General features: G+C 41.7%; 1 protein-coding gene across 4 annotated transcripts; it reads right to left on the reverse strand.

Moving 5' to 3' along the window:
- Nucleotides 1-4280: 4280 nt before the first annotated feature.
- Nucleotides 4281-19515, reverse strand: LOC117778322 (SUN domain-containing ossification factor-like). Of its 4 annotated transcripts, none has more exons than XM_034613822.1 (24): nt 19222-19515; nt 15899-16013; nt 15629-15745; nt 15042-15274; nt 14758-14859; nt 14480-14618; nt 14266-14383; nt 14012-14136; nt 13841-13908; nt 13625-13732; nt 13332-13437; nt 12839-12859; nt 12309-12364; nt 11372-11454; nt 11132-11197; nt 10972-11037; nt 10697-10787; nt 7859-9199; nt 7680-7767; nt 6463-6567; nt 5650-5807; nt 5283-5374; nt 5120-5175; nt 4281-5015 (listed from the first exon to the last, which is right to left on the reverse strand). In XM_034613822.1, the coding sequence occupies exons 1-24, from the start codon at nt 19284-19286 to the stop codon at nt 4548-4550; spliced, it is 3987 nt and encodes a 1328-aa protein (XP_034469713.1). In that variant the 5' UTR covers nt 19287-19515; the 3' UTR covers nt 4281-4547. The 4 variants fall into 4 exon arrangements, with proteins under 4 accessions (XP_034469713.1, XP_034469714.1, XP_034469712.1 ...); XM_034613823.1 differs by having other exon boundaries at nt 14492-14621; XM_034613821.1 differs by having other exon boundaries at nt 14480-14621.
- Nucleotides 19516-20454: the final 939 nt, after the last annotated feature.

Raw genomic sequence — 20454 nt, forward strand, 5'->3', positions numbered from 1 at the left:
GACAGAGAAGCGCGGAGGAAATAAGTCCATGAAACATTAAGCAGAAGCTTCCCTGGAGGTGACTGTTATTCATATGCGCACATCTCCAACCAGAGGCTTATCAAATGTGGCACGTCTGCAGCAGCTTTTTCAATGGCTACTCCAGCCCCATGCACCCAGTTTAATCACAAGCACGGGGGAATGGGACTTCTGCGGCGGTGGGTTTACTGAGGGTAAGGCATGGCCGAATTGATTTCAAGTGGCTGCCAACGTCTTATCGGCCTCTCGCTAAGCACCCTGCTAAACGCCCCTGTCAGAACGCCACTAGTAGCCCGACCATGAACGAGATTTAACTGCTCCTAAATCACAACTACCAGTGTGTTCGGTGTGATGTCCGACAACTGGAAGCAAGTGCGGCAAATTGGGTCATAGAAAGATGAGTGGCGCAATTTGAAGAAAAGAGGAAGGAAATGAGCAATAACACTCGTGAAGATGAAGGCGGAGGGAGGGGATGGGGGAGATCTGTGACAGAAATTGTAAATCTGCGTTTAATGTCGCGGCCTCGAATGGTATCCGCAGAACATCAAAGAAAACCCCCCTGCTCCCCTCTCACAAAAAATCTAAGAAAGCAAAGCACTCAGAGGATTATTCTCCTCCAATCGCATCCGCTCACACCGACGGGATCCTCCACTCCTCGCTGACTCCACCCCCCCCACACCGACAGAGAGGAGTACGCATGGTGGGAGAGAAAGAGAGGGGAGAGCTATAGGGAGGCCCGGAGGAGGAGAAGGGAGAGGAGGGTGAGAGCGGTGGGGGGAAAAAAGAATATATATAGCTGGATGTGTGAGTCAATCAATAACCAAGAGTGGAAAAAAGTGAATTAAAGTAGAAACAAGGTAATGGACTGAAAGAAGGAGAAAATTAAGGTTAGAGTGTGTGCCCTTTAAAAGGACAGGTGCGAATTCAGAGCCAATGAGAGCTGGCACTAGTAAAGCTACACACACACACACAAACACAAACACACACACACACAAGTGAGCCTTGTCCTCCAGCAACCAGTACATTTTCCAGACTGGTACGAGGTCACTGTGACCTTTGACTATTGAAATCTATCCCTCAACAATCTCTGAAATCAGTTCATCTTTGAGTCCAAATGACAACTGGTCAATATTTGAAGAATTTCACTCAATAGACTTGAGAAGGCCACTGTGGCTTTGACCTTTGACCCTGAGATATTGCATATACAAGGCTCTCACTTGGGGGGGCCCCCAGGCAGTTGTACTTTGCCTTCCCTGTTTCAACGCCCCTGGGTGGTGCAAACACAGCCGAAGATGTTTCTGTGCCAGTTAAAAATGTTTCAACCCGGAAGAAAGGAAAGAAAAAAGCTGCTTGGCTTTTTTTCTTGGCTGAATCGAGCATTACATCATAAACACAGGCGAGAGAAAAAGAAACGAGCGAGAGATGTAATTGAAAGATTTCAGACGAGTCATGAGATCAATCAGAGGATGAACTGATACACATAGTTCACAAGGTCGGTGGCTTTTAGAACAACCGTCTTCACAGGGTGATTGGTGCTTTAGGTCAGTGACGAGTAAGCCGACCTTTATGTGTAAAAATTGGTGACTGTTCCTTAAAAAAGTGGAAAACAAATTGGAAGGTAAATTCCGCAAACAATTATTTTTTCGGAAGGAGTCACGGGAAAGAGTGAACAAGCCGACACGAAGTATAAAGCAGACACCTGTACGCCGAAATAAAAACATATTCAACAGCACACTGAGAATATTCCGTCCATAACAGAGCTCAGATAAAAGCAGAGTGCCTGAGTAAAGAGGATTGCAGCTCTGCATTTACAGATAATCTTTGGGACGAGGCGTGGCAAAGAGAAACCCAGGAATTCTGTTAACAAAATGAAGGGGGGGGGGGGGGAGCATCAGGCACGCTTATCTCTGAAAGGCTCCCGCTACCCAACCGGGTCAGATGAATAAAGAGGTTTTAACCTAATTTCTCACATCCACCAGCACTCTGACCGTGCCTGACCACAGCGAGAGACAGCGTGTGAGAAAGTAAATAGAAATGCACCCAGTGTTTCTGTTTGAGAAACAGCTGGAGCCATTCGATAAATGCTTTCGGTTGAGGCAGCACATCAAAGGATCCCCGCTCTTCAAACGCTGTTTCAGTCAGTGTTCTTTTCTTTTAACGATTAAAAACACTTCACATGTGCACGACACAACAGCAAGTAGGTTCAACTGCGTCTCTCCTCCTTGTTTCAGTCTAACAAGTACATTTAATAACCGAGCACAAACAAGGATAATAAGGACGAGCAGCCTCTGCGCGGGCAAAGACTGAGACAAAAGCAAATGAGCTGGCGAGGGTGGAAAAGCAGCGTTAGCCCTTGAAGTAATTTACCTCCATCCTGAGTAATGACTCATCGCATGGAAACTGATGGTGATGTTAGATCACAAACCACTGGGGTTGTATAAAGATAACACTGCCCCCTGCTGCACAAAACAACACTTACATAAGACAGGTTACTACGGTTTCCTGCAGACCAGGAGAAATTGCTGTATATTTACTCAAACTACTGCCTCATGAATACATGAAGGTCTACCTGCGTGTGCGTGTCTGTGCAGCCGCAACTTGAACACATTTAACCTTTTTATAGGTTGAAGGAAATTGCTAAATGAACCATTTCCCAAATAAATCAATGCAAAATATCACTCAGCCAATCAGGAGAAAGCACATGAATGCCATTGCTTCTGAAAAGACACCACATCATATATTCTGTGACCCATCCAACTCTGACCGGATTTCCGTCATGTTGCCGTTTCTTTCCGTGATGGCTGACCTTGTCGTGTCTGTCTGTAGATATTTGACCTCCTTAGACGTTATGTTTTCACCCATGTCTGTTTGTTATTTGTTACGTTGATGGAAGGATGGCGCCTGGGAAGATATGTTCGGATGAAGACTCCGAGATGCCATTGGCTGAGGTTTGCACTCCACTGTTAGTACCATTCTAGTTTTAGTACCATTCTGTAACTACAGCTGTCAAACTCTAACATATTAAATGCATTGTATCTGTTGTTGAACTACATCAATATTCCAAGAAATCCAGAAGTATCTCAAAAAGCCACTCACTCAATTGGCTTCACACTTGCCATGTGTATTGTTGATGGCTGACGGAAGTGCAGTTTTGAATTTGGCACGACTTGGACCCATGATGCGTTCATATAAACAGGCGTCCAGTGCTCTTTAGCAGCGACGGCTGGGACTCATCAACGCAAGTGACGTTCTCTATCATGACAACAGTGCATCCAAAACAAAGGCAAACTGGATTCTGCGTACCGAGTCCCACTTCACTGAATTACAGGTGATCAGCTGTTTGTGCAGCTTCACGGTTCTATGGGCTGAGTCCTGTAGCAGGTCTTAACTCGACACGGATCAATTACCACAGGTCACTGTTACAGTTTCAGTGAGAAAGCTCCAAATTACATCACCACAGGTCAAACAAACAGCCCATTCCAAACAGCTATGTTCTGAGCGGGCACTGCACTGGTATAACAATACAAGCAGACTAATACAAGTCGACAATGGAAAGCTGTTTCATAATGCTGTGTTCTCTGACGGATGAGGAGAACATTACTCTCCCCCAGGACTCAGGGTCAGTAACAGAACAACACTCCTGAGGCTGAGAGGAGGGGATCATTGACCTGCTGAAAGAACATCAGTCAAGTGTTTCTCTGCTTTTACTCTGAAGATGAAACTGACAAAAGTAAAAGACTAAGTTGCTTCTGACCTTCAAGCTATTGCGTGAAGGTCAGAAGCAACTTATAGGCAGAAGATTCAAAATGAGATAAAGAAGAGAAAAAAAGTGTTCTAGAGACAGAAATGGCTTCAACAAAGTGAGTGAATGTGTTAAATGTGTGCAGCAAAACAAGCCTCTGCTGAGTCCATTGTGTTAGAATTTAGGTCAATGGTCACAATATTTGTAAATAACCCAAGCTCTTATTGTTAATATTGTGTAAGTGTCTTTCTGTTATGTTATTGTGAAATATTTGCTCGCTTTAAGGTCGGAAAATCTCTTTTCCGTTTTTGTGTTACATGCTTTTATTTTGAAAGTGAAGTTCCGGTAGAGACGCGGACTTCCTGTTATGAATCTGTAACTTCACAAAGGGAAAGTTTTATGTTTGTAGCGACCCCCCGAAGAGGCCAAAGCTCTTAAGGTGTTGTTTAGGGAAGCTTCAAATAAACCGGAAAACGTCAGTTGAAAGTCTCGACCATCTTTCGGGGGATATGCTACAATATTTCCAAACACAAGAGAAAAGCTTTAATCTTAAGCCGGGAAGACATTTCTTTGACTTGAAGTATAACAAATACAAAAAGGTCAGATAGGAACGGAACAGAGAACATGAACAGAGAACAAAAGTGAACAGTGAGAGTGAAGGGACAGCCTCATCGTGGAGCTTAAAGCTGCCTGAGGCTACAGAAATGAACATTCATGCTCTTTTAGAAAGAGTTTTGCAGTGAGTGAGGAGAAGTGGAGCCTTTGGAAGTTCGTCTCTTCTCTTCTGTCAGACAGAACCTGAGAGGGCAACATTCACTCCAAATGTCCCAGAGCTTTGCTCTGTTTTCCTGTTCATGAGGTCCTCTATGGTAGAGATGGGCAACGGTTCCCTCCTGTCCCTCTGTGGGACTTGAAGCAAGTCCACCACCGCGCAGCCGGGCTTGGGACGCCGGCGTCTCAATGCCCGTTTCTCTGCCCGGGTCTTGGGCTGAGGGAGGCTGTCGCAGATTCGAGAGCAGGCTGTGGTGATGCCACAGAAGGAGGGGTCGTCTGAATGTGAGGATCCCTCTGAGCTCCCCTCTGACAGTGAGTCTCTAAAGAGAGGCTGGAGGAATCTTTTTGTAAACGGTGTGGGGTTTGTGGTGATAGGCACACCGTTACACAAAATAGCTCCATTACTCAGTTCTGAAGCAGCGTGGATGGAGGGTTTCAGAGTCTCCACTTTTTCAATGGGCTTCATCTTACGACGTCTCCTCTGTGCGGGGAGAGATTGAGGGTGTTAATATCTTACAGCCAGTATTTCGAACTATTTCATTTTACACTATTATTCTGCACTGCGATACATTTATTTTTACACACCTTTCTGTTAGCTGGACAAAGACTCTGCGTCTCCTCGGCGTGCAGCATCTCAGGGCCTGTGAGCCAAAGAATGAGTTTAATTTTAGCAAGATTGGCTATTATTCAAGATATATGATTATATGATTTTTATTATTACCCTAATAGAACTTTAGTACAACTCTACCTTCAGTGGAGTCTAACTGGAATGACTCAGAGTGTATCAATGGATAGGACGCACTCCTCTTCAAGCCCGTCTCATCACCGGAAGAGAACTGTCTGTTATGAAAAGAGAAAAAACTGCATGTAGCTCCTTTCTAAAGACGTGAGTCACAGCTGTGTGATCCAGCTGCGACGTTTCTGATGAATACTTCTATCGATTAAGTGGATTAATGGGTGGAAGCTATTCGAGGCACTGTAACCTCTTCCCATTTGCTTTAATAGCCCATTTGGAGATGCCGCTCTGCTTATTCACATCCGCTGTCTTTGCCATGTTGTGTCAAAAACAAATGTCCCCTGACTGACTGAAGTACATTGTACAGTTGTTTACCCACCTTTCAGGGCAGCAGTAGGTGTAGCTCTTGGGTATGGGAGGCTCTGGTTCCGTGGCTGGGGGAATCGTAGAGATGCGGCAGTGGTTTGCACACAGCAACAGGACGAGACACACACACAGCGCCAGAGACAGCAGCAGGTAGTTCTGCCTGTCAGACACCTAGGTAACAGATTACACAATAAGCAAAACAGAGGAAATGTGTGATGTTAGGAAATAGGTGAAAGGAACACCCAGCAAAAATCCAGACTCTAAATAAATTGGAAGTTGAACCGAAAAACAAACTGGATTTGGTTGATGTTTCTGTATATCACTGGACTTCAATGGGTTCAATGGAATTCACTCTATGGAGAGGAATCCATATATGTATTTTCTAGGCAAAAGCTTCACTGTGTAAATTATCGCAGTATCTAGTCTGCTCCAGTAACTTTAGCACTAAATCATAAGATAACATTCCCCTGAAGTCGCTATCCACCCGAATAGAGCTGGATAAATATGCCCTCTCCTTTAAGGCTCCACAAGCTTGGAATGAACTGCAAGTCAATCTCAACCTTGAATCCTTTCCCCCTCTTGACACTTTAAAACACATTTTGCTGCCCATCTTGACCGCGACTCCCTGGCAGAACAGATATTCTATCATAGTGGGCCCTTCGTAGTTAAATAAAGGAAACTATGCGTCACCACCAGGTGGGCAAAAGTTCTGGTACATCCGAATGACGTGGTCCCATAAAAATGGACTAAATTTACTCGGTTTAATCCCCAGATGAAAAACTCCTGATCACACATGAAGGCTTTATGCCTGGAGTGTTGTATCTACCTCATTCTGCAGCTGGCTCACTCTGTCTGACAGGTTGAGAACCAGCTGAGTCACATTCTCCAGCTGGCCCTGCAGCAACTGAATGGACTCAGTCTGACGCAGGTCCTATGGGGGAAAAAAAGGGACAATGTCATAATGCAATCGCACGCGCACGCGCACACGCACACACACACACACACACACACACACACACACACACACAGAATGTTAGCAAAAAGGTGCTTATTGTCACAGCCAGCAGATGTTGGCTCTCATTCGCAGTCGTGTGTCTATACATCAGCTGATTTTAAGCCCTCCAAAAACTCCTGCGGGAATGATCTGTCTGTTAAGCAGTAAAATGCTTCACTACAGTGCATTCACAGGTTTTTATAACCTTCCTGTCTCTGAGCTCTGCAGGCAGTTCCTTGACCTTATGGCTTGGCTTTTGCTCGGATATGCATTGTCAGCTGTGAGACATTATATAAGTTTATGACTTTCAAAATCCTGTCCAACAAACAAATGAATGGGTATACTCGTATCAAGATGTAGAAAGGTAGGATATATGAATAAATAATATAATATGTATAAAAGATGATCAGGAAAAGTAGGCACCTGAGCTAAACTTTCAGATGTCATAGCAAATAATAAAGGTCAAAAGACATCTGATGTTTGTTTTTGAGTATAGATTGATGGAGAATAGTTTTTTGTTTGTATTTTAGCATAAGGCTCCAACATAACAAAATGTGAAACCGTGAAGGGATCTGATTACTTTCCAAATGCCCTGTTTGTTCACCTATAGTCTCTAACTTTGTTTTCCATTTAGCACTGGGAAGATGACAAACAGTGAATTTATTGTTGAACCTTTACTTCCTTTACAGCTCCTTGCTGCTGCTGGAAAGAGGCTGGTAAAAAGAGAAGTGGGGACAAAACAATGAGCTAAAAGAAGATAAAATGCTCTACAGAGCTGAGGTACATCAAGTGACAATTACTTGATGTTACTGGGTTTGTCACTACGGGTTCCCCTTTTCACATGTAAGATTTGATCCTTTCCCATTATAAAATTACTGATTAAAGCAGCTTTAATCCCTATGCCAACGAAAACATCTCCAATCTCTTGAATTCAGCCCAGTAAGAATTCGGAATAAATATGATAGAATAATTTTGGGACAGCTATCTCATTCACAGACTGAAACTAAGTATCTTGTCTGGACCAACATTCATGCCCTTTCATTGCTCACCTGTTCCTCTGCTATTCTTGAGGTGTTCTGGAGTTTTATGATGGTTTTGTTGAAAGCTTTCTGCATCTCCTCCATCTGCTTACGATACCTTTAATCAAAACATGAAAGAAGACATCTTTAATATCACCTTCAACTCAGTTCATACACAAGGAGCAGCAGAGTGTGTCCTCATCCCTCACCTCTGACTTAGCTGCTCCAGGTAGCGTCCGCTGAGCGACATATTCATCTCCAGGGCCTTGATGCGGTTGTTGAGTCTCATGAACACAGACTCCTTCTGGCTGGAGCCGTGCATCAGGTTGCTGTTCTGCTCTGAGCCATTGGGGGTCTCTGCATAGATGTCCGAGAGGGATGGTGAGGCAGGTGAGGGATGAGGCAGGTTACCACCTGATGATGTAGAGATGTCGTCTGTGAGATCCTCCATTTTATTCTCAGTGATGACTGCAGGGCCACCAGAGGGCTCAAGTTCTGTGACAGGGTCTGGAGCAGGGTGGGACAGCTCTGTGGATGTGGTGGTCATTTTAGGTACAGTTGGTGGGTCAGGCTGATGTTCTAAATGAACAGAGGTGGTAGGAGGTAGCAGCTGAGGAGGATCTGTTTTGTCTGGGATTTGGACAGGGGTATTTAATTCTAACTGAGAAACATCAACATCAGGCTTTTCCTCAGTTGGCTCCACTGAGACATTGTCCACTGTTGCACTGACACTGGGCTTCACATCGATGGCGCTACTGAGAGGGACTGATGGCTCAGTGTACTTCTCTGCAGCTAACACATCCAGGCTCTCTTCTGGCCTTTGCTCCTTCACCGTTTCCTCAGGAGGCGGCTGTGGCGTCTCCACAATAGGAGTAGGTTTGGTGCCAGATGAATCGGTGGCACTGGGTTTGGGGAGGCTCGACGTTTGACTGGGCTCCAGCAAAGGATGTTCAGACACAGGCTCTTTATGAGATTCTATTGTGTCCCCCTGAGGCTGAGGGGCTTCTGATGGGCTGGCTCCGCTCTCTGGCTCCTGCACTGAAGCATGTTCCTTTTTATGGAGCTGATGTACCTCTGTGTGGTGCAGCTGAGGCTCAGGGCAGGCGGTGGGGGACAGGGGTAGGTGCCAGGTGGGTGTTGTAGAAGGAATCCTTTGCTTTCTATCCGTTGTTTGGCATTTCCTCTTTTTGGACAGCAGGGCTGAACACTGCCAAAGGAGGTATTCCTGGAAGGAAGCTGTACAAGAGCATGAAGAAGATAATGAAGGAAGTAGTGTGCAGTAATTCTGATTATCTTGTCGCTTGTGATTGTCCATTTTTTCTTTTCCTCCATCCAATTCCTCTTCATCCTTTTCCAGAAGGACGATTGTAGAGCTGATATGTTCTTCTTCATCTTTCTCTAAAGGTATAATAATTTGTTCCTCCACTAGTGGGAGCTCTTGTTTGCTAGTTTCAGTATCAGATGTCTCTGACTCAGGGGTCTCTGACGAGGGGGCTCCAGTTTCAGAGATACCGGGGTCTGGTAAAATAACTGCCTCTTCAGAGTCTGGACTATGGAGACAGAAGAAAAATATAGTATAAATTAGACACATCAAAGATCAGGCACAATATTATACCAACACATTTCAATACAAAACATGTGGCACTTCAGGCTCCACTACAAAATACAGTATATACAGCATGTAAAGCAACGTTATACTATTACTATTAATTTATTAAAACCAGCTACTGCAGCTGCAGAGCACTGGTCACCTCTTTATTCAAAGTTCATTTCATATTGAACGTATCACATGTCCAAATCGGTTTTGGAGATATGCGAGCAACACAGAGATTTCGGGAATTAGTAGATGTAAGATAGATAGGTCCATTTTTTAATATGGACCTATTTTATGTAGATTTGTAGATTTATAATATTTGATGTAGATTTGTTCCTCCTGGGCATGGATGTTACTCGTCTTGCACAAATCTATAGAGATGTTCACAGAAGATTGTCTTCTGCTGCTCTTTGCTGAGATTTGTTGCGTCACCTTCCGCTTTAAAATAGAATCAAAGATATTCTACTGGATACAAGTCAGGGGGACACGGTTGGCCAGTTCTGACCCCAAATGATCCAAACTTTTTTATTTTGGTTTCATCTGATCCAAAGAATGTGTTGCCAAGATTCATCAGGCCTCTTTTCCTGTTCTTTCAAAGTTGAAACGTTTCATGCTGTTTCTTGAGTAATCGTTTTCTTCTTGGATGCCATCCACGGAGGGCGACTTCGGGCAATGTCATTCGCACTTACTGATTAGTCACTGCAACACCAATTTCTACAGATAACTCTAGTGCCAAGTCCGAAGCACTTACCCATCTGTTTTTCTATGTAAGGCTGTGTAAGTAGCAAACTGCACAGCCACTGCACCTTCTGTTGCTGGTAGTGAGGCTCTTTATATACCTCCCCACCACTGCTGAGATTTGTGTTTCAGCTCATGTTCAGGAGCCTTCTGAAGCTCTTGTACCCTCTCCCATCTTTATGGAGTCTCACAGTCTGGTTTCTTACTTGCTCAGGCATTTTCTCACTACATGGTAACCAGCACTGTATTATATATAACCCGAGCCACAAAAAGAAAAAACTGTGGGGTTCACAGGTCATTTTATATCCTTGTTCGTGCATTTAGCCTTAACTGGAATTTCATTTTTGATTGCTAGGTAAACTGACTTTTGATGTTGTAGTCTATCAAAGCAGTTTGTTTTTAAATTATACATACGATCAAATACATTTCAATTAAAAAAAAAAAATGTTATCATAAGAGTTTTGAATCATTTCAAATTTAGTTATATTGCACAGGTGTGTTCTCAGTTTTACTGTAGCTTTCTATGCAGACCTTATATAAGTCATAAAACATTTGTTAATCAAGGCCATATTAACCACAATCAATCACTACAAACCTCTAAACTGACATTTGTTATGCAGCTGCATGTTCAATTAATGAAGAACAGTTAAACTGTTAATTATATGTTGAAGTGGAAGCTATAGGTGATGTTATAAAACTCTTGACAGGTACTCACACTGAAGTAGGATCTGTAGAGGCCGTTTGAGTCGTGGTTTTAATCTGTGCTGATGGCTCAGTCACGTTCACTTCCTGGGATGATATATTGACTATAAAAATAAGAAATAAAACATTAAGACTCGCTGCACCAATTATTACTATTCACAAGCTGTTAAGAAGTGATGAGCAAAGATTTTCTTCTTTTTGGAAACATAAAGTAGTGACTGTATTTCCTTTATAAAACATTTGAGCTGCCAGTGAGCACAGATGTCCAGCTGACTGTGGGGATCTTACCTTGCATCTCTGGGCCTCCACCGAGAACATTGACAGCAATGTTATTGACCATGTTCAGAATGACATCTGAAAAGAAAATTTAAACAGCAGAGTAACAAGTTAATAGTGATACAGGTCTACAGGTCTATATGCAGTAGAAATCCCTTTCAGCCAGACTTACCTTTTGCTGATCCGATCAGATTCTTTGATAACTTGACTTCACCGGGTGCGTATCCAGATGGGTAATCTGTAGGAGGTAGTTCCCTTATTAAAACACATTGATCTCTTAAACTACACTGTGTAAACACTCCTTAAAACAAACTGTACCAGACAGGTTGTACTGTGTGTGTATCTTGTTCAGCAGTACAACCTGTCTTGTTCTCAAGAAAACATTCCCAGCTGTATTATTTTCAGTGCTTACCCAGGTCATCATCCTGATCGTCTGGTCTTTCTGGGGGATCAGCTATCTCCTCGTACTCTTCTACCATGCTTGTCCCAAACACCCTGGTAGCAAAAGTAAAACAAAAAAAATTATATTCTACCACCATTCACATTTAGAAGTGAAATCTAATCTGTTTCATGCAGCAACTTAAATAGAGTCAAATTTCAAATCTTCAACCGTCTCAATGGGGCAGGGTTTTTTATTAAAAGCACCCAACACACACACACACACACACACACAGGTCATTAAATACAGGAAAGACATCCAAGAAGTGGTTTCAACATACAAAACAGTGTTAATGCCAAGCAGCAAATTAGTGTTTGATTTCCCCAGAGCAGGCAACAGGAACATTTCCTTCTTTCTAAATGACTATTATAATGAACAGTTGTTAGTTTCAATAATAACTCTCACTTCCTCGTGTGCCAACTTCAACCACATCTGTCTTTACATTATGCAGAAGTGAACTACAGTTAACATGCATGCACTAGTTCCATGTGTAAACACCTCAGGCTTTATAGTGCAATGATAAGTGTCAGCTGAATCCCTCGAGACCACATGCCAAATATTACATAATATTACTTGACACCATCTACAGCTCATGCAGTATGCAACAAGCTATCATTTGGAGAACAGACTCCAAGCTGAATGATTTGATTTGTTATTTGAGATTTAAATAATAGATTAAAATGGTAATTAAATAAAAAATACAAGACAACTCAATCAACAACAAAGACATACACACAGGCATAAAAGAAAGGTAGGACCATAACAGTATAACACATACTTAACTTGTACAAGCTACATTTTGTGTTAATTGTCATGTTTGCTTTAGGGTAAAAACTTTTTTTTTCAGCTTTCTAAAGTAAAAGTCAAAAATGGGCCATTTCATATTTCTAATTCCTTATTTGTTACGTACCTTATGAGACTGAGGGGACAGAAATGTTCAGAGCCAAAGTGAGAGACCAACTCTACCTAAAACAAAATGCAAAAATGATTCAGATATTATGATCATGTGAAATGTGCTGCATTACACACCACGCAAATCAGCACTCAGCAGTGGATGGGCATGTTACGAACAAACAGCAAAGCAAAGCAAAGCTGTTTTGTTTTGTTGTGAATTTAAGAGAAAGGGTTAAAGAGAAACTCCAGTGGACTGAATGGCAACAAGGTACTGCATGAGGAAATAAAAGAAACATCTCAGTATATGACATGTTGGATCACCTGATGGAATATTATTGATTAACAACAGGTTGATTCAATTTGTGGGTTATCAAATGTTCCTAATGTAACATGTAGAATGTTTTGAGTATTTGGGGTTAGCAAGTAGCACAGCAAGTTAAAGATCAGATTCTGTTTAAAGATAACCACACCAGTGATACGAAAGAAAGACAAAACACAACTCCCTCCATGTTTACTATCCAGCTCACACAAGAAATGCAGGCTAACCTTTATGTACTTGGTGAACATCTGAAGCAAGAGACATGGGAAAAAGGGAGAAGTAATTAAAGACATTTATGCATCCATTCACAACAGGAACAAATGTTGTATACTGGTTTTACTAGTCACTTCAGATTAATATTAAGTCATTAACTCTGCAATTTGTTCATTTAAATCTACAACATACAACCCTCTTGGCCTTAATCACGAAGGATGTATAATATTAACAATCCCGAAATTAACTCCGTGAACCAATGTAACTGACTTCAACCAACCACTACTAATTACATGAAGATGTCAAGACCTTCTGCAATACTGTCTCATAATAGTCTCTCAATCCACCATAAAATGACCAGACCACTTCATAGCAGGGGAAGAAAATAAAAGTGAAGGAGGCAAAACTTCAATTCAAAGAGATTTAGAGAGAAAGCCCTGCTTAAAGTACGTGTTAAATTATTCAATTGGATTAGGAGATGACAAAGAAAAAAATATTTGTGTTCACCTTCACATATTTAGCATAGAGATGCTCATCTAATGGGAAGCTCTGGGCTGTGCGCTCATCCCTGGCGTGAAAGGTTCCCAGTTTTAACCACTTATTTGTTGGGTATCTGGAGGAGCAAGTGTAAACAATTGAGTGATCTGGATTGCAGACACAGAAAAAGCCCTGGTTTTTATCATTTAAATTTGATATATGCCAGTTGAAGAGGTAAGTAACTAAAAGAAGCTTTAAAATCTACTGAATGAGTTAGAGAAATAGTTACATACTGTGTCACATTAAGTAGCTGCAATGCCTACCTATCACTAATGGAGACCAGGAAGTCTTTGGGAGTAGAGGAAAAGAGTTCAAAGTTTGCGATGTCCAGCTGCTTCACCTGGATGGGCTCACAGAGCTCAATGATGAACCTGAGCGAGAGGGAACATGAAGCAAACAATGACAAATCAGATGGATAAATAAATAATATCAGGTTATAAATGTGGACAGTAAGCAGGAGATGCAAAAATTCTACATACCAGATCTTGTGACTACAGGGGTTTAACATGTACAAGTCCATGTTTTCCTTCAATATCGCTGAAGTACTCTGTATGAAACAAAGCAATATCAGTTTGTATGTGCCATTCGGTCAACAGCCAACAGAGCAAGCATATTCATTAGCAGGATATAGTTTTATACATACACAGTACCTTAGCTTCTGGGTTAGAACCAAGGATCTTGGCTCCACATTCCACTGAGGCATAGTTATTAAAGTTCTTCTGGGCCTTCTTCAGTGTATGAGAACCACCATTGTTAGAGGGGTGAGTAGACAGCGCTAAGGAGAAAAAACACAAGAGTTTTAATAAAAGTTTAAATAAAATTCAATCTTTACATTCAGTTTCATTAAAAACTCTTTTGGGGTTTGAAGTACATACATTAAATATGTTTTAATATGTAAACCTACTCTTCTCTTTCTCCACCTCCATCATCTTTCTCTTCCACTCATCAAAAGTGGGGATGTCCTCGGGGTCTTTGCTGCTCACACTGGGATCTGTGTCTGTGATGACAGGGGAGTTCAGGTCCTGTCAAAGATAATGAGGTAATGAGATAATGAGAAAAGGAGAGCTGGGACATCTTCCTCTGGAAATAGCTCACACTGTGTCCGTGTTTTTTTTTACCTGCTCTCCCACCACATTTGATGTGTTGACTTCCAGAGGCTGTGTGCTGTCTCTGACTGAAGGAGTCAGAGGAGGGTCAGTGTGGGTTTTAGTACCTGCAGTGTGAACATTGGAAATGTTCTCTAGAACAATCGGAGGACTGCTGTGGAAACAGAAAAAAAACATTGTGGCCTTGTTACAAAGAGTTATACTGATCTTTTAAACAGAATAACACTCAAACCAACTTGACAAAGTGCAAGAAACATTATGTTGACATTTTTCTAGATGAAAGTACCCACCTATCACTGTCATACGGATTGTTTTCTTCTCCACAGTCACCAGGAGGCAGCTCAGATTCAACAACATCAGGTGCAGCTTCATCAGATGCATCATCTGAAACACTGGAATGCAAAAACATGCAAACTTTTTTAAATCATTGCACTTACAGGGAAGCCATCCTTGACAAAGTAAACATTTTTAAAGTACCTTGTTCTTCTCACTCGGTGCAAGAAATCCAATCATACATTTTTACAGAGAGCTGACAGATTTAAATGAATTTATTCTAAAACAGATAAAACTATACCTTTTTGTGACACTGTCTTCAAGGTTGATGATGCTGGGATTGTCTTTAAGCTCAGTGGAAAAACCAGAGACAGGGTCAGATGATGGGAGCAGAGCAGGTGAATCATGCTCTTGAACGACAGAGGTTTCATGATTTGGATTTTCTGAGTTTGGCTCAGGTTCTTGCTCCGATTGTGACATTTCCTTGTCTGCCTCCGTTTCTGCCTCAACATTGGGCACTTGCACTTCCAAGGCCTGATGGAAAAACAGAGAGATACTTAAGCTGTCGAGTGGAATGTTTTAACGATTAGTCCATTAGCCAAAGATGGACCGATCTAACAAACACCTCAATCGGGAAATGTTCCAGAAAGGATCAATAAAAAGAACTGGATGGAATAAAGCATCTGATCCCTTGTCCAGGTCTGAATCTGTTGTGATGCTCAGGAAGCAACCAAATCTCAAAAAAATTAGGTGCAACAATAAAACAGGTCCCTAAAATTCTTACGATAATTAAACAAGTGCCCTTACACGGAAATCATTTGTTGTGTTAAGTTGGGATCTGAATGTCCCACACCTCATTTTAAATTTATATACATTTTATAACTATACCTCTGAATCTTGTTCTTTTTTGTCCATGTGCTGTGTTGTCTGCTCCTCGTTCTGATGATTATCTTCTAACAGCAGCTCAGACAAGGACTGGGCAGGCAAGACCCAGCTCTCCTCAACCTGGAGAAAAACACACGCACACACACTCAATCTGAAATGTGTCTATAAAACTTGTATAACGCATATGGTCACATGAGTGATCTCAAATAGCAGCCGGTGGAACTTCCTGGTAATGACTTTTGTTGTAGTATAGTACTGTTCAACTGACGCTACCTTTTCATGAGGAGTCTTCTCTCCCAACTCTTCCTCCGAACTGACGTCCTGTGGGGACATGGTCCTCTGGGCCTCTTGGTGCGACTCTGCGCAACCAACATAGCAACTAGGGTACCTACATGATGAAGGGAATAATAATCATTGAGTCATTTTGTCCTGATATGGGTCACTTCATAATACATTTGGGAAAGAAGCTCAGATTATAGAAATATTCATAAACTCTAGAATCAGTCAAGCTAAACATTTTATTAGAGCGAAGTGAGTCACACACAGAAGCAGCGGCCTGAGAAAATCCAGGTGGCCTGTACCAGAGTGTAGACAATTTATCTAATCTGTATGCAGAGTCAGGGAAATACATACACACGCCTAAAACAAGTTACATATTGCTCAACCTGTTTTATCTCTTGTTTGAAACATGTGACATTTGTTGCCTCTAGAGTGAGAAAAGTCTCATTTGAAGCCAATAATGTTCTTTTCCTTTAGCGATTTTTGCGTCTGTATTTTTTTTCTAGCAAGTGTTAAGTTTCTCTTCTGTCTTTGTCTCCTTTGTATTAAACCCCACACTTCTGTTGGTTGAGACTTTGCCAGGAAATAGGTCTGGGTCCCTCCTGGCAGGAAACCAACAATAATTAACAGTAACAAGACTTTAAATATTGCAATAATGTCAGATTCCTGCGGGGTAAAAGGTCATCCAGTCTCAAAGGCCAAACTCCAACAGTGACTGTAAGTTGTCAATGATCCAGGCTATTATCTGGACTTAATTCAGGATTCCAGGTCAAGTTCTTTAAGTTCTGGCTGGCTCAACTGCTTTGTTGATCTGCCTTGAGAGGCGAGACTGGCCTCAAACACTTCGGTGAACACAGTGAACATCTGTTTTCTAATTAAAAGGCAGTAGCCGTAATGCAAGTCCCAAAGGAGCAAGAGTCATGACTACAGAATGAGTTGCTAAATAATTAACTATGTGGTCACAGATAAAGAGTGGTATGATGGGTACATGATATGTTTGTAAAACAACTTAATAAGTACAGGATAGTTTAGGTGGACTTCCTCATGATGAAATGACTATTCTCTGTGTGTGTGTAATGAATTAGGGAGACAGGATGTACAAGGGATAACATACCCTATACTAGGGGTTCTCTAAGCTGTATTCAGCCCACAAGACAATAGATCTATACAAAACCCAAAATTAAAAAATTCTCATGACAGCAATTCTTTTTTTTATCCAATAAAAGAAAATAACATAAAAGAGTAGACTGACACATCCTTCAGGGTGGTCTCCTCTGACCGAGTATATGTGCTCAGCACAGCTTTTACAAGACCACATCCTGACAGAGACTATTTTACTGAGGCAGGTTTTGTGGTGAGTGAGCTTATTAGCCAAAAAGACACAAATAATTTGTGGTGGTTAGTTGAGGTAGGTGTGATATGTGTGTTCAATAATTTAGCATGACCCATGGAGAACGTTAAAAAAAATGAAATGGCCCTTAACAGGAAAAAGACTTCCCATTCCTGCCATACCCAAGATTAATGACAGTCACATGAATATCATGTGACATGATGTATCATTGATTACTTAAGCTTTGAACCCGGGTAATGATCAGATAATGGACTATATGGCAACATCGACATGGCACCACCCATGTGGTAATTATGATTCATGCATTAAAACTGTATCATAATTACGTCTCTTTGAACAAAGTGATATTGAAGCACCAGTATACTGCATGTTGTGGAAATACTATGATATTACTTTTAACTATAGACAAAACAATGTCATAGTATTTTAAAATGAGTCAAAATCCTTTACATTTTATTTGGGGAAATTAAAATGTGTGGATGGTTAAAATACATATTTCAAGACCATAATTAATTAAGTGTAAGACGCATTTAAAGTATGACAGATATGGTGGATTATCTGAGTCCTAGAATTAGTTTCACTTCTGAAAATAACTGAATATAGGGTGAAGAAGCCTCAGAGATTTACCCTTGAAATGTCAGAACATCTCACACATACAGGCAGAGATACTTTTCATATTCTTTCGTACAGAAAACTGAGTCTAATGCAAAGGATTCTAAGCGGGGGTGTTTAGAGACTATCAGTTGTCAGTTCCACTTTGGTGTTGCTTGTGGTTTTATCAATTCGCTTGAAAAAAGAAGTGTAGCATGACAAAAGTAGAATTAAATGAACACCAACTTATTAAGATTTACCGAAAGGCATTTGAGAGCTAGTACGTAATAATTTAATATATTTTAGAGTATTTACTTTTAAAAAAGGTCCTGTAGAAACCCTGGAGGTCAGGAATGTCTGCTAGTTGCTAATCCAGATGATACCAGGGCTACTACACCAAATGTAAATCAGCTATTTATATTATTACTGTTACCTGAGCTGCTCTGACATGAGTGCTGAGGCAAAGTCAGTAAATGTCAATTAATCTGACCAACTTCCACTGACTACAGCATCTCTATATTTAACCCGACTGCTCTGTGCCAACAACACAGATAACAGACATTGAAATATTATCACTCAGAGGTTGAGTGTAAAATGACAGCTAAAGCAAAGCCGGTGAAAGTAGGCCAAGCAGATCTTAATACCATATTACATCAGTTCTCCCTCCCTCCCCTCTTCTGTGTGAAGAGCAGTGGCCGGTGCGTGTTATGTTTAGTGACTTGTCCTCTAACATGATGGCCACAGCACATAATCACCCTGCATAAGCTCTCCTTCCATGTGCGTGTGTGTGTGTGTGCTCTGTCAGATTCACACAGACGACCTGCAGCTCTCAACAGGGCTGACGCAAAAGGCCTTTAATCCTGCCAACAGCTGATGAACCGGATCCATGTAACGTCAGCCCTGTGGCAGCGTGGCTGCTGGGACAGCGGACCTGTGAGTGGAGGTGGAATCTTGTGGTCGTTACAGTCACGTGGTTTCCAGTGAGTTTAAACTTCCACCCACCCACTTACTGATCAGATGAGATTCACAAAGTGGTGATACATGTACAGTGACATTCTTTAAATTCCTATTCTAGTCAGCCAAATAGACAGGCCGTGAAAACCCAACGAGCCAGAGGACCAAGCTAACGTTCAAGAACAACTTGTTCATTAGCTAACTCGGCTATGCTACACCTGGCTAGTGGTCAGTGACTGAAGCTAACTCCGTGACAACAAGCCAGGAGTCCGGCCAGGTGCCACATCACACCCCATGTTGACGCCAGCTAGCTAACGGGAGCTACATGTCTGAACCCGGAGCAGCGTTACAGTTCAGCCGCGTCCAGGACAAGTGAACAAGCAGCGCCGTGTTGACATGAGACGCGTTGAGCCAAACTTACCGGGAGAGCACAGCGACACAGAGCCACACTGACACCACTCGCCATAACAGAGGTGTCATCTTCATCCCTCTCCCGCCGGGACAGTCATCCTCACCCTGCTCACTAATGGAGTAATGTCTTCTTTTCTCTCCGAGGTTCCCTCCGCCCCCGGTGTGTCGAATATAAAATTAAAAAAAACCCGCTGCTTCTCGTGAACTTCCCTAACGCTGTCAGTTGGTGTGATGCTAGCTGCTGCTACTGCTGTCACACACACACACACACACAAGCTGCTGTCGCTGCCCCGCTGGCCAATCAGAGGCCAGAGATGAGGTTGCGCAGTTCAAACTGAGCGTGTGTGTGTGGGTTGGGAGCGCTCGATTCACAACGTCTGACATCCCGAGTCGGCGGAGCTTCTCCTGGCAATGGTGAATATAAACCAACCCAGCCTTCATGTGACGTCACTTTAGGTGGTATTACGACTCATGATGAGTAATTCGAGTGCTACATGAGTCAATCGTGGTGAAAGCTAATTGGAAATAATATATCTATGTAGGAATAATAATATATTATTGTAGGAATGAAATAAATGTAAAAGACTTTCAATGGCTCAAATATTAATTAGGAGATCACTGACTCTGATTTCCTCAGACAGGTCGTTCCAGAGTTGTTGGGCCCGTCCACTTTAGTTTTTTATACTTGATCTTTAAAAAATATAACAATAAAAACGGAAATCCTATTTTTAAAATTAACTTTTAATTTGCAGATCAGATTACGTCATTTACAAGCTGTAAGAGGATGACGGGGTGATATCACCTAAATGCACTGATCTATAAGATACAATCAGAATTGCTCGAATCAAAGTCTGTGTTACACGTATTTGCTTTCTCTATTGCACAAAGTGGTAAACGAGTGAGTCATGGTAAAGTTGGGTTCACTTTCCACACAATGCCACCAGAGAGCGCTCTTTACTAAATTCTACAACATTCCAATCAACCCAACTTTATTTGTATAACACCTTTCATATGTACACTCCTCATAAGGCCATGAGCCAAGAATTATACAACAAATTTATATAAACTATGACAGTGATTTCTCACAAAATATATTTTAAAAGCTAAAATAACAATACAAATATTTTAAAAAGAGTATAATCAATAGTAAGTCAATAGAACAGGATAAAAGAACATACTGTACTAAGATTAACGGACTGTTAAAATGTAATTAGATTTAAAAGCTATGCAGTAAAACAATGTC

Source organism: Hippoglossus hippoglossus, chromosome 17 (assembly GCF_009819705.1).
Source record: "Hippoglossus hippoglossus isolate fHipHip1 chromosome 17, fHipHip1.pri, whole genome shotgun sequence".
Taxonomy (NCBI): Eukaryota; Metazoa; Chordata; class Actinopteri; order Pleuronectiformes; family Pleuronectidae; genus Hippoglossus; species Hippoglossus hippoglossus.